General features: G+C 52.1%; 3 protein-coding genes across 3 annotated transcripts; all 3 read right to left on the bottom strand.

Moving 5' to 3' along the window:
- Positions 1-858: 858 nt before the first annotated feature.
- Positions 859-3,503, bottom strand: Z518_07008 (uncharacterized protein; the record flags this gene model as incomplete). Its single annotated transcript, XM_013415138.1, has 3 exons — positions 859-2,403; positions 2,452-2,856; positions 2,907-3,503. 3 exons carry the CDS (start codon positions 3,501-3,503, stop codon positions 859-861), a joined length of 2,547 nt encoding a protein of 848 aa, XP_013270592.1.
- Positions 3,504-4,094: 591 nt separating this feature from the next.
- Z518_07007 (uncharacterized protein) lies at positions 4,095-9,274 on the bottom strand (the record flags this gene model as incomplete). Its single annotated transcript, XM_013415137.1, has 3 exons — positions 4,095-4,348; positions 4,403-8,838; positions 8,898-9,274. The coding sequence occupies 3 exons, from the start codon at positions 9,272-9,274 to the stop codon at positions 4,095-4,097; spliced, it is 5,067 nt and encodes a 1,688-aa protein (XP_013270591.1).
- Positions 9,275-11,141: 1,867 nt separating this feature from the next.
- On the bottom strand, positions 11,142-11,797 carry Z518_07006 (uncharacterized protein; the record flags this gene model as incomplete). Its single annotated transcript, XM_013415136.1, has 3 exons — positions 11,142-11,264; positions 11,366-11,589; positions 11,722-11,797. The coding sequence occupies 3 exons, from the start codon at positions 11,795-11,797 to the stop codon at positions 11,142-11,144; spliced, it is 423 nt and encodes a 140-aa protein (XP_013270590.1).
- Positions 11,798-13,226: the final 1,429 nt, after the last annotated feature.

Raw genomic sequence — 13,226 nt, 5'->3', positions numbered from 1 at the left:
CGACTAGATTACCACAGTATAGGGCCTGTCGCAGGTTCAATGGTCGAAACAGACAACGAACATGGCCGTCAACGAATGCTAGTCAAAAGGCCCCCGGAAGATGGGATCGTCGCATATCGTTCTCAGGCAGGTCTCGAGTCGTGAGACAGAATAGATGCCGTCTGCGTCTCATTAGGAGCAGGGAGGTCCTTGATCAGGGGAAGGAAAGACATGGCCCTTCTCCAGCCTCTCAGGTGTGAGTGTGTCCAGCCGATTGTGTCAATGGATGGAGATTTGACCAAACTAGTAGTTAGGGTTCGAGACAATAGGTTGATGGCGTTGAATTTGGCGAGATTGAGGCGTACATGAGAAGTGGATCATTGCAGGGTCAATTTCTATGTCCATCTACCCACATCCCATTCTGCGCACGGACGCTCGCGTCGTGTCTCATCCCAGATCCGACCGACGGGCTACCAGAATTGATCTCTATCTTCCTCTTCACCTCTTCCCTTGAGGCCTGCCTCATCGTTGTTTTTTTTTTCTTCTTTGGACGATGGAAGGACGTTGAGAAATTGGCTTATTGGACGCTGGGGTTGGACTTGCATTGAGGTTTGCCGTGGCCGTCATTGTGGCTTGCGGAGGCGTTCTTTGCTACATAAGTTCAGGAGTCGGGATTGAAGACTCTGCTTCGACTCCGGAAGCTTGGAATAACGCGATCATGTTGCCACATCTTCCCACGGTGCTTACCGTCGTACGCTTTTTCTGTCAACGTCCGAATTGCATTTCCCATAGTTCCCATGATGTATGCTCCCATATCAAAACGCCTCGCTGGGACTTTGGTCAGAATCCTCCATACATTGCGACAATGTCATTTTATTTTCAAAATCCGCTGCCTCGCCAACCTTGTCCTGTCGTGCCCATAGTTCCAATGCTCCCTTCCCGTCGGAGTCCTTCCCCATCGAGATTCAGCTTACCCAATACCTCTGTTGGTACGGTGGGTATATATTTCCTCGCTCGTTCTCTGTTCACTCCGCCGATTCCAGCCCCATAGGTGATCAGCATGTCTGTTGAGGTGGGAAGCGAGAATGGAAGCATCAGAGTCTGGTCCAAGTTCAATGCATTTCGATTCAAGGGCGGATCCGTGTCTTGCTCAATTGGGGTTGATATTGTTGGCCCAGAAGTCCCTTGAGGCGTCGAGGGACCCTCGTCTGCTGGTGCCGGCGTCCCATTCTGTCTGGCTGGTGTGGACATTCCCGATTCGAGAGCATCCGCAACCGGTGTCAAGGGTCTTTTGATCAATGATTGCTCGCCATTCTGCAATTGCACCAGAAACTTCACATGAGCCTTCGGGAGGCTCTTTTCGCCGACTTCTGCTCGGTAGTTCTTGACCGCATGGATCAACTGCGTGGGGGTGAGACGTTGCAATTGAACCAGGGTGCCAGTCAGAGATTCATGGTCTTCTCCGAGAGAACTGAAACACTGCAGCCACTGAAGCAGCTGAATGATCGGGGCCAGATGTCGTCTGGCAGCATCGACCGTGTTCTCCCCCGTCGATACCGTCGAGCCGTTTTCATAATGCTCTGGCTGTCGGTTATTGGTTCGCGCCCAGTCTTCAATGGCCGACACATTCATGCGAATTTGCATCGCCTTCGTTCTCGAGAGGTATTTTCTCGTGGTCATAACACGGTTGAACAGTTCGGCTCCAATCCAATACAACAGCTGAGCTAAAATTTGTGCGGTAATAACAGAGTGAACGTCATAGAGATCCAGCACAAACAAGGTCGACGAAAGGAGAGAGGTGATGTTTCGCGGAGACGTCTGAGCCCGCCGTTTGGGTGACGGTGGCCGAAACCGCTTCTCTGGTGGCTCATCTTTCGTTTTCGGTTTGGACTTGAAAACTTTCCATTCTCCTTGAAATGCAATGTCGTTCAGCCCGGGGATGGTTTCATGATCCAACATTGCCACGTCCAAGACCTTGTTCATTCTTCTTTCAGCATCCCGAATGATGAGAATAAATATCTCGTTGATGAGCTCGGCGAGTTCTAGCTGGTATTTGGAAGTCGCTTGGACGAGACCAGCATCTTTTTTGAGATAATGCAGGAGGAGAGTGGCATTGGAGATCCAGAAAGCTAGCATGGTCATGTCCCACTGATAGCGCTCAATAACGTCATTAATGAGGTCCATTGCTCTCGTCAATACATCGTCCAAAAGAGACGCCGTCATGTGATAGTGGGCATAGCGGGCCATGAGGAAGACGAGATTTGCCGGCACGGGCTTTTGAGACGGGGAGCGTTGTGGGGTCATATTGGTGATGATAAGTTCAAAGATTGCCTCGAGTTTGTCCGTCTGAAAGACAAACATCTGGTCGCCGACACAACGATCCCAAATGAACTCTTCCTCGTCGTTTTCGAAATCCGTCGGCGACTAAGAATGTCAATTCGAAGACGCGCCACATGGATGAAGGGAACCCACCTCGAGCTGCTCATCAAATCCCAAGGTTGACAGATCCACCTCCAAATTTGTGGCGCTCTCTTGCATAAGCATTCGCCTCTTCATTTCGTTCTCAGCCATTTCTTCTTCAAAGCGATCTTGAGAAAAGCCGGAGTTGTAGAAGTCATCTCCCAGGCCCGACATGCCAAAGTGATAGCCATTCTCCTGGAGATAGTGGGAGAAGTCGGATCCGGGTTGCACGAAATCCAGTGCCGTTCCTCCTGAAGATGACCTGATGTCCGGATTGGCTCCGTGGTCGAGAAGAAGTTTGGCAATCTGTTTGTGACGATTCGTCATGGCCCACATCAAGGCGCTCCATTGATTACGGTCCTGCTTGTCCACCACAGCCCCCGCATCCAAGAGAGCTGCGACAACTTCATGATGGCCCTACACATGTTAGTGAAACAGAGTACCGAAGGTCCTGAGTGCAGACCTACAAAACAGCTCGCGTATATCAAAGGAACAGTGCCCTCCTCGTCCGGCTGGTTGACGTCCACAAACTCCTTGGCCGTGCCCCCCACCAATTTCTGTATTCGGGCAACATCTCCATTGCTGGCGGCCATGTTAAGGCTTTTCTGTAGTATTTCTTTCTTCTGGCTAGCAGAGAGGGTGTCATCTGTGGCAATGGCATCCTCGTCTTGTCCTGGGCTTCCATCCTCCCTGTGATGAGCCTGGGCGGCCACCATTTCCATCAATCGTGAATCGCTGTCTTGGATCCTGGCGAAGGTCTCGTCGTCGTCGTACGTCGGTGTGTCCAAGTGAAGGTCGAAAGCCAGCGGTCGTGCCGGAGTCGGCGCCGTGATATACTGAGATGAACCTACAGTGATCAATTCATATAAGCATTTGCTCGACGATGCACGAGACCAATTCAGCTGGAGTGATTGCTTGCCTTGCCACCCATCGTACATTTCTGTTTCCTCGCCATAGCTCGGGAAGGCTCGACGGTCATCCAGGGAGGTTGGAAGGTCATCTGGGAGTTTGCGGGGCGTTTGTGGCGAAGGGGAGAGGGAATCCGTCGGTGAAGTAGGATCCATGTTTGGTGGCTATCCGGGGAATTGTATTTAGGGTCGTCTCATATCGAAGGATCATTGGAAACGAATGAACCGTGGCATCCTGTTCGACAAGCTTTCCTAGGCCGTTGCCATTCCGATGGTCTTTGAGATTGGCTGTGGGCCACTGCAGCCTGTCAAAAGGTTGCTAGAGTTTATGTTTGGGAATTGCACCTGAAGCGTGACGGCTTCGCATCGCTCCGACCGTCGTTCGACTGAGGGAGCTGAGTCATAACTTATGTAATTGATATCCGCCTCGGCACCGTCTTCGGTTGAAGATACATCATAAATTAAATGTAATATATTGATATCACAGAGTCCAGGACTATGCTTTTATGATACCAAGTCAATGCCAGGTCTCTCCCCCATTAACCATAATTTCACCCGTGTGTGTGCCTCAACATCCGTCTCCAAGGTGAGGGCCGTGCAACACCGACAAATAACGCCATCGCTTAATCGCTCAGAAACCGCCATGCTGCAAGAAAACTAATCCGTGCGATTCGGTACAGCAAACAGGGGCTCACCCTTCCATTTATAAGATGCCACCTCCGCGCATTTATCCAAAATGCTTATCCATTAATTTTCCAATGCCCTGCTGGCGCTGCGTATCCGATCATCACCAAGAGCCGCCAGCCACAGACACCGCTCGATTACTCCTGGAATGGCCTCGAAATTATATCTTGAGCTCGCATCAATCAGTCTCAAGAGGCCCTTCACGATTATAGCGGCGGTCCGATAGCGCTCGAAGTTGACCAAAGGCTCGGCTCCCTGCCCAGTTGGGATATATGGCGGCTTCTGGGCATTATAAGTCAAATCATGAACATACAGACCTGGGACAAAGGATTAGCGAGAGGACTTCCATCCACAATTTTATGGAGACCCACCTATGAACGGAATACAGCCATCGCTGAGGTCGGCTGACTCCATTTCCAGACGAAGATCATGAAAATTGCGAATCGGTTGCACAAGAGCGTCCATGTGCTTGAGTAAGGATTTGTCAGGAGCTGAAACGATGCTCCAGGTCTTTGACAGCCGTGTACAGTCCGTCGAAGTGAGAGCTATCGTGAGCTGTAGCATTGTCGCATAATTATGCAGCCGTCGTGCATGGGCTGCGACATGGATGTACTTGGTGATAACTCGGGCTCGCTCTTGGATATCCTGGGTCAAAACGATTTCCGACAACGCCCATTTCACCACAAGGTTGAAGCGGGTAATGACCAAATCGATCCCCCTGATGCTTCCATTGGTCAAACAATCTACCCAATCCAGAACTTCGGCAGATTTGTTGTCCCACCGCATCTCCACCAAGTCCGACCACTCGACTTCGCAGAGGGCTGACTTTTCCACGAGTGTCATTTGCTGCGCAAGAACTTGGGAATCGCACGCGAGAACAAAAGGGATGTGTGCCGGACCAGCCGGCAGCCGTCCCAGAGGCTGAGAGGATGAAGACTCTTGGAATTGTGCAGGCTGGCGCGAATCGGGACGTGGTCGCACCTTTGCGTAATTGTCGCCATTTGTCTGGGGGACTGGATCGGAGACTCGTTGGGGTGGAGACGCTTCAGGGATGTTCAAGTTCACCACCGAGGCATATGTCAAAGGGTGCGCCGGTATCTCAAGCCCAGAGATAGCGGTTCCGGGTGCTGCGAGCATGGGCGAAATAGACCGGCCAGCAACTCCTGAGTAGTTGATAATGTCGACGGAAATTTCCGAGGACAAATCCGACAGATTCTCATCCTCATCTAGAAGAAAAGACCGAGTGCTGTCATTGGCGGTTGACGGTCGAGGAGGACTGTTTCGATTTTTGTTTCCGCTCGGAGGAGGTCCTTTAGGGAGGTGAAACAGCTGAGGAGGATCTTGCGGAAGATAACCAGGCGCAACCGCCGGAGCTTCTGGAGTTCTATTGACCGGCGGCGGAGGTCCCGCCGCGCTTTCATGAGCCGTCTCACGTTTCAACAATGGTAAGGAGCCTTCAGAATCCTCCGAATCTGCGATCGACTCGGTCGGAAGGCCATAGATCGAAGACCTCCGTGCGGGCGAGGGCTCTGCGTCCACATTCTTGGCTTGTTCGGAAGCAATTCCGTCATCAGACATTTCAGAGCCGACTTCATTGACTGTTTCACGAACCCCGTTGTCAATAGGGCGCGTGGCCGGACCGGCAAGGCTCGCAGGCTGGACTGGTTCTTTCAGTTCTCGCGCGGAGCCGGAACTGAGGTCGGGCAGTGATCGACGCTTTCCTGTGGTATCCAGTGGATGCTGATCCATCGGTGGTGACTTCTTCTCATACCGCCCTTCAAGCTTCATCAGTGTCGCCTCTAATCCACCATCCTCGTCGTCAGGAATGGCGGAAAAGCCAGCGACGGCCGCTTCAAAGGAAGGCCGAAGATGTTGCGAAGAATGAGTGTTGATCATCGACACGGGCTTGTTGGGCGGCGGCACATCGGGCGACGCACTACGGTTAGCAGTCTCTGTTTTCATGATAAACAGAGATTCGTGCGGTGAATCTGATCCTGCGCTGACTGTGTCGATGGATACGCGGTGAATGGCGTGATCCAGATCCTGAACATTCTCAACCCGACGTAAATTCCCCCCCGGCCTTCTTCGCAGAGTGTGAGCTGGCAGCTTGGTATCTGAATTAGGACGTGATGCTTTATCTTCCTCCTGTGCGCCGACGGGACCTGTGAGTGGCGAGGGCTCCTCGGCTGGGGCAGCGTTACCGACGGGCTGAGGAACATCGAGTGACTTGTTGTCATCCTGAACGGTTCGAGAACTTGTCGTTGTGGGTGACTGAGGCCTGTCAGTGGCGCTTCTTGTCGCCGTCTGATCCTCGGGTTGTCGTTCAGACTGGGTGGGGCCGTCTGCCACGTGCTCTGAGCTGTCATTACTGCCTGGCGCCGACGGCACACCCAGCTCGTTTCCGAGGACATTCGAGCTTCTCTGGGTCCGAACCGCATCGATACTTCCATTACGGTCAGCGGGTGCAGTGCTGTGTCCGTTGGGAACAGTAAGAAGTGGTCCCAATCCAGCTTGTTGACCACTGACGCCATTTTCCGGCGCCGGCAGCGCTCCGGACATCGAGGGAAGATCAAGGCCGGTATCATCCACAATCAAAATGGAGCCACTTTGAGCCGTTGTGTCGCTGACAAGTCGCGGCGTTTTCATTTCTCCTTCAGCGCCCGTTGCTGGTTGCAAAGGCGGATGGGTCGCAAAGAACGCGCCATAAGTGATCCGGTGTTTTGTCGGGAATTTTGTTTCGTAGTTTTGACATACCGCCGCGCATAGCAAATCAATGCGTATTTCACCCTTTCGGGTCATGGCTGGTCCAGCCTTCGGTCGAAGCTCATCGTGTGACTTGGAGATGTTGAGGGGCAGTTGGGACTTTTGGCCTCGGATGGGCACATCTTGGGCCGATTGTGAAACACTCAGAAGTGTCATGTCGACTTGTCCATGCTTATTCCCCAAGACTTTGCGCAATGAGCCAAAAATGTTCCTCCCAACCGGTTGGGTTGAGTGTGTACCGTGCTCCCTCCTCGATCCCCCTCGCATCACCCCTGTCTCATTTCTATCCCATGATGGGGTCGAGTTGGGGTCTGATGACATAATTTGCACGAAGGGGGCACTCGGGCTGTACAAAAGACCTCGAATGATATTTCCGTCTTCTGCAACAACGGAAGGAGATTCGGCATCAGTCTTGCGGGGTGTGGGCTCTCGGTTCGAATCGATCGAGCCGGCGCCTTTCCTATGACCTAAAGGTTTGGGTGCCAATGTGGGCTGGGTCACCACATGAAGGTTTGCAGGAGCGTTCTTCCGCCTTGATTGGACGGAGACGGGATGTGGACCCTTTGAATAAACATCAGTGTCAGCAGTGGGCAGGAGAAGAACCTTGGGAGGAAAGCAGGAATTAGCTTGAACGCTGCCATCACTGAGAAGCGAATCGGCGGCTTTATCAGAAGCGGCAGATTGCGGATGATTGTTGACGCCTGGATCTGCTTCAAACCAGCTATGTGATGTTCCGCGCAGGACCTCCGTCTGTGGTGTTTCAGGTCGTGCTTGAACGTGGCGAGCGTCCACTGGCGGTTTGGGTGTTCGTTCGGAATCAACAACCCCTCCGGGCTTGATATCTTCTTCTTGATCGCCGTCCAATTCGAAATCGTCGGGGTCCCAGCAGAGAGAACAGCGTCCATTCCAGCAACGTTTCAGATCCTTTAAGAGTTTGAGATCACTAAATCCATTATCTGGACTGGCTTTGACGTCGGCGTATAGTTTGTTGATTTCGGCGCAGAAACGCACCCGGAGACGTCGATCGACGAAGAAGTCGTCCATGAAGTAGTTGAGAATCCAATGCCGGAGAGCGGCGAAAGCGCGAACCCGAATGATCCTCCCATCTTCTTCCAATCGACCGATAGCCCACCTCAGCCTGGCAAGGAGCAAATCCAAGACGCTATACGCGGACATATACAATCGAAAAGTGAGAAAGAAATCAGACACCAGTTCATAATCCATAAATGAGTCGGACGAAATCTGCGCAATGATCCGGGCCGGAGTGGCTGCCGTAATCTCTCGGACATTTTGGCAGTAACGAACAATCGAAGGGTCGTCATACATCGCCGTCAGCTCGTCAAACACCTCCGGCTGGACCGGGTTGGTCATAGTGGACGCTGTAGTCGAGGTGGACTTGGACGCGGTGATGACACGTGTTTTGACATCCGGACGGTCACCTGCTTGAGCCATCGGGGCTGCTTCAAGTTTTTCAGACGCCTTGACGCTGGATGCGGGAGGGGCCGCCCCAAAATACTGATCGGCTTGCATTGTTGCTGGGGCGGGAGTCACATCGGACGGAGTGACCGAGCCGTGAGTATAGGAAGAGTTGCGCAGCATAGGGGTCCCTTGCGAGCTAAAACGAAAGGTGCCAATGCGATAATGCGGAATCGGGACTTCTAAAGTCGGCAACAACGGCGTAGGACGCTCGGGGGGGGACTCCCATGTGGTTGGGGGTCTCGCCGTGTCAGGCCGATTGATCACGATTTTCAGAGTTCTCGATTTGGAAGCAGTTAACGACTGTCGATGCTCCTCCAGGGTCGAGAAAGACTGCGACCGTCCATGGTTGGGAACTGCCACTCTCCTATTCGAGGCTCTGATAAATCGTTTGGTGGAAGTCGAGCCCGCGTGAGAAGATATAGAAGGATTCGACGAGGCTTTGACGTGGGCGGGCACCACAGGATCTCCATTCCCCAGCAAAGCGGGTGCAGTAATAGGTGTATTCAAGGGAGCCGGAGAGAGCATACCAGGGGGGTGTGAATGGGGAGATTGATGAGCAGACGGTCTGGCAGAATATCAGCACAGCTGTGTCAACATGTTATTCCGGCGGAAACGGATGCCTACGTCAAATACAAGACCCCTCCAGTTCCAACATTACCCACCGTGAAATTTCGGCCTTCCCTCGTGTCTGGAACTGTCTCTAGCGGCTGTGCTTTCTTGGAAGACTTTGCGGAACGCTGCCTCAACACTTCGGTGCTATTTTTGGCACGGCGGAGAGAATTCGACCTTTTCTTTCCCGACGTGCTGGGAGCAGAATTATTCCTAATATGTCTGCGAGACATGTCGGTTTCGGGGGTCTTCGTGGCCTTGCGCGGACTGGAGCCATTTTGTGAGGTCGCGGGTATCGTGGTGCCACGTGTGGTGCCTGTAATGTGACTGGCAAGCGCAGGATCGAGGGAAATCAAGGAAACACGACTGCTGAGAGTCGATTCCGAGACCATCGCGCCCGTAAATTCAAGGCGTGGGTTGGCTTCGAGTGTCTGCAAACATGGTCATGCACAGGATGGCAGGAGGAAGGGGGCCGTCGCAGAGAATGAATTCATGGCATTCATGGCATCAATGTCGAAGGCAAGGCGGCTGTGTGACCGTGTCAACTGAATCGACCTAGATCCACTCGAAGAGAATCGAACGTGGAGAGAATTTGGCAGTGGGAATTTTTTTTTTTTTTTTTTGGGTGACGCGACAAGCGCCCTCTTTTTTGTTTGTGTTTTCCTCCCCGAAGCCAAAGCCACCTCCGACACCAATTGGTCACAAGGGTCCCGAAGTTGGCAGGTATATCGGTGGTCGCTGCAGATGAATGAGAGACGGTTTCTAGCAGAAGAAGGAATCGGAACACTGATTCGGAATGGTAGACGCAGAGTAAAAGATGGCGGTGATAGGAGTGGGAGTACGACGCAGTGGAGGGAAGAGCAGGGCGCGGGAAAAGCAGTCATAGAAGTTGGCCGATGGTTGGTGGCTGGTTGGCAAGAACATTGAGCAATGAACCAACGAACGGACCTGGTTACTTCGGTTCGATATCTGACTGGACCAGAGCTGAGTGACAGTTGGGCGTCAGATGTGGGCTAACGGCTGTGATGGCAGGAAAATCAAATGGAAACGCACCAGTCATCGCGATCTGGGGACCTCTAGAACTTAGGAATTGAGCGGTTCTTCCAGGACACGGTTGCAAGGCTCATGTGCAGGTACCTAACGCGGCTTAGGCCTGCTTCCGCGCGAGAAAAGGTTATCCAGGCCTTGTTGTTGATAGGTGCGGATGTCGTACTGGGATCCCCTCAGCCGGGACCGCCAACGAGGACCACTTTGTCCCCCGAATTGCCTTTTTGTTCAGGACTAACGGCTCAGCTTTACCGAGTATCAGAAGAAATTGCCAGGGCCCGAGGGGATATGATGACCTTTCGACAGCTTTGGCTTTTTTTTATTTCAAGGTTTCAAGGGCTGATCCCGTCCTTATTTCAACAATTGTCAGCCCATTCCAAATTCGACTCAATACCTGTCACAAATTATTTGTCTCTCCACCCCCAGGACCGGAGTACGGAGGACTGCCTGTACCATCAGCTGAGAACCAGGACCCCCGAGCACCGATCATGCGCTAATTGGCGATGAGATTCTGTCCTCTTTGCAGCCCGTCCCTCTTGGATTATCCTTCTTGCTCCACCAATAACATTTGCCAACGCTTTGTCCAGAATTTCTTTCCCTAGTCGACAAGAAGGGTCATCACAGCCTCGAACACCTCGGATCATCCTCCCAGACGCTCGATCGTCTTCCCTCCATCACTTTTCACTATCACCTGCCACCCAAAACCCTGAGTCTGTTCACATTTAAATCGTCCATCCCCACGCTGGTGGCACTCTTCCACCCCTCCATCGGACTTGTCGGGCCTCGAAGGATTCCGTCGGCTCGTCTTCGAGTTCGGTCAAGTTCATCCGCCGTTGTTCTACAAGGGAACTTCCATTTCGACCGACTCAGGACCAGTTGGGAAGTAAAATCACACCATGAGTTTTAGTTGACGTTCGCGAATTCGCTTGGATTTCTGTCGTTGACATCAAAGCGGACATTGCACTATCGTGCACGGATCTCCGAGCCGGAAACTTGAACGTCTCCATCTACGGATTTCAACTCTCAGCTGGGCCACAGTGAATCCCCTATCAATAGCTGACCTGAGCATCTCGGAAAAGCAATCGGAATCTATGGAGTGTGTATGGATGGCAAATAACTTCGATACATTCTGATACTGGGACCTCCCCGAGATGCATGACGTCACCCCAGTCTGCATATACCAGTCCATGTCACAGCCTCGTAAGCTAAACATCACTTTTTCATGCTGTAAATCCCCAGGTAATTGCCCTCAGTGTCTTCGAAGTGCTGCATCAGAGCCATCGAGCCTTCAGGCAGAATGTCGCTCATTTTCTTACCACCTGCGGCGACAATTTTCTAATGAAGGAGTTTGGTTAGCTGGGAAAATTGCGAGGCAAAGGAATGAGCGTTCAACAACCGCTCATGCGTTGCTGAAAGGAGATCAACAAATCACTCACCTCTTCCCATGGATTTATATCCTCAACATAGAGATACAGGACCACTCCACCTTTGCCATGGGTGCTTGCCCATTCGTCCGCTGAGACCTTGGTAATTCCGCCGTTCGGACTGGGCTGGCCAGGCACTTCGAACAAGGCGATCTCGTTTGGATCAAGGGTGCGACCATCCTGGGATGCAGACCTGTTGAAGCGCCAATTGAAGACGGTACTGTAAAAGGCTTGGGCTGAAGGGCGAGAGATGATGTTAGTGAGGTTCGTTGCGTGTCCGCAGGGGCATGGAGGAGAGGCAATGCAAGGGGACAGAAGAAGGTCAGGGAGGGGGGTTCGCTAGGATCAAGGGTAGCCTTTGGACGAACCTCGGGGGACATCGGTAGCGAGAACATTGATCCAGCATGGTGTGCCGTCCGCAGGAGGAGTCCACGTCTGTGCCATATTGACGTGGTCTATGTGTGGTATAGATCCTAGGTGGGTTATGGGATATCGAGGGATAAGAGATGTTGTGGAGGTCAATCAATCCAGATGAAAGAACGCTGAAAGAAACACGGCATTGGGCGAGAAATGGGGTTGAATATATACTTGCTTGAAACACTGAGCTACATACTGACGTGGGCATGGTCTCCATCTTTCGTGTGGAATACGAAAACTAAGTGACTTTTTTCGTTTCACTGTTCAGTCTTGATTGGCCCAATCCCTGTTGCTGCCTGGCGCCACACGAGGGTAGCCAATCAACGAACACCGAACGGCACGACGCGAACATCAAATTCTCGTGATAAGCAGAACGCGAAGGCGCGTTGGACTTTCAATGAGAGCAAAAGATGACGTGGAATGCGCAAAGTGGATCGAGAGCTCTTGACCGGGCGGGGAGAACCTCCTGGTTTTCTCGAGCCAATGGCTCCTTGGAAAAGATGACTCTTCAACCCGTGGGCCCAGCATTGGTTGAAACGAAGCCTGCGCTTTGTTCTAGCCATGAGGAGATGCTCGCAATCGAGGAAGATCGGCAGATATCTTGGAGACAAGAGAAGCAAAAGCGATTGCCAGTTGAACGGATCGGCCGTGGACCAGCTGGTTTGGAAGAGCTCGGCTCAGGCCGGAGAAGGTCAAATCGCATCGAGAGGGAATCGGTGGCTTCGTGTACATCGAACAAGGTGTTGTCACGGCGAAGTTGTACTCTCACCGAAATCCACAATATCCGAAAGCCAGCCTTCTGGGCGTCAGCTTGCAAATCTTATCCTTAGTCGGCAAAAAGTGAGTGGTGAGCAAGCAGCTGAAGAATCGGGTCTCAACAGTTCGAACAACGCACAATCCTTAAGGAAGGATGCCTACGTATTGGTGAATGCTGACCTGAAGGGCAGTTGACGAGACAAGGCTATAAAGTTCAGGGGTGCCGTAAGCCATCGAATGACTTCTACCCGATGGTAACGAGGGGCAAACAAATTGCTGCAAGCCCGGATCAAAACTTCAGAGACCATCTCGAGGCTGAGTTCGGCATTCGGCTTGAATATGCGATCAACATGGGCTCGAATCCAGCGCCAAGCGGCTCTGGCAATTTTTTAATCCCTCAGAGTAGAAATTTTCCAAGACAATCAATGCTCGAGGCCCACGTACCGCGGCTGAGCAGTGCTTAACCGTGCGAGCAGTATGGTAGCATAGTGCTGTACCTTCACTAGGGATAAAAGCGGTATCTTGAGACGAATTGTCTCTTATCAGTTGTTAGTTCGATTGGTCTCGTGCATTGCTGAAAGGTTAAGAGATTTTACAAAGATTTGGGCCCGGGCCTTTAATAACCGAACCGTCTATTCCTCTTCCATATTAGCGTCGGTTTTTATTTCCGTCGGAGCTTCAAATTTTTATTTTTTGCATC

This window comes from Rhinocladiella mackenziei, assembly GCF_000835555.1.
Source record: "Rhinocladiella mackenziei CBS 650.93 unplaced genomic scaffold supercont1.5, whole genome shotgun sequence".
NCBI classification, from domain to species: domain Eukaryota; kingdom Fungi; phylum Ascomycota; class Eurotiomycetes; order Chaetothyriales; family Herpotrichiellaceae; genus Rhinocladiella; species Rhinocladiella mackenziei.
The sequence above is the reverse complement of the archived record's forward strand: the minus strand, read 5'-3'. Positions and strand labels throughout refer to the sequence as shown.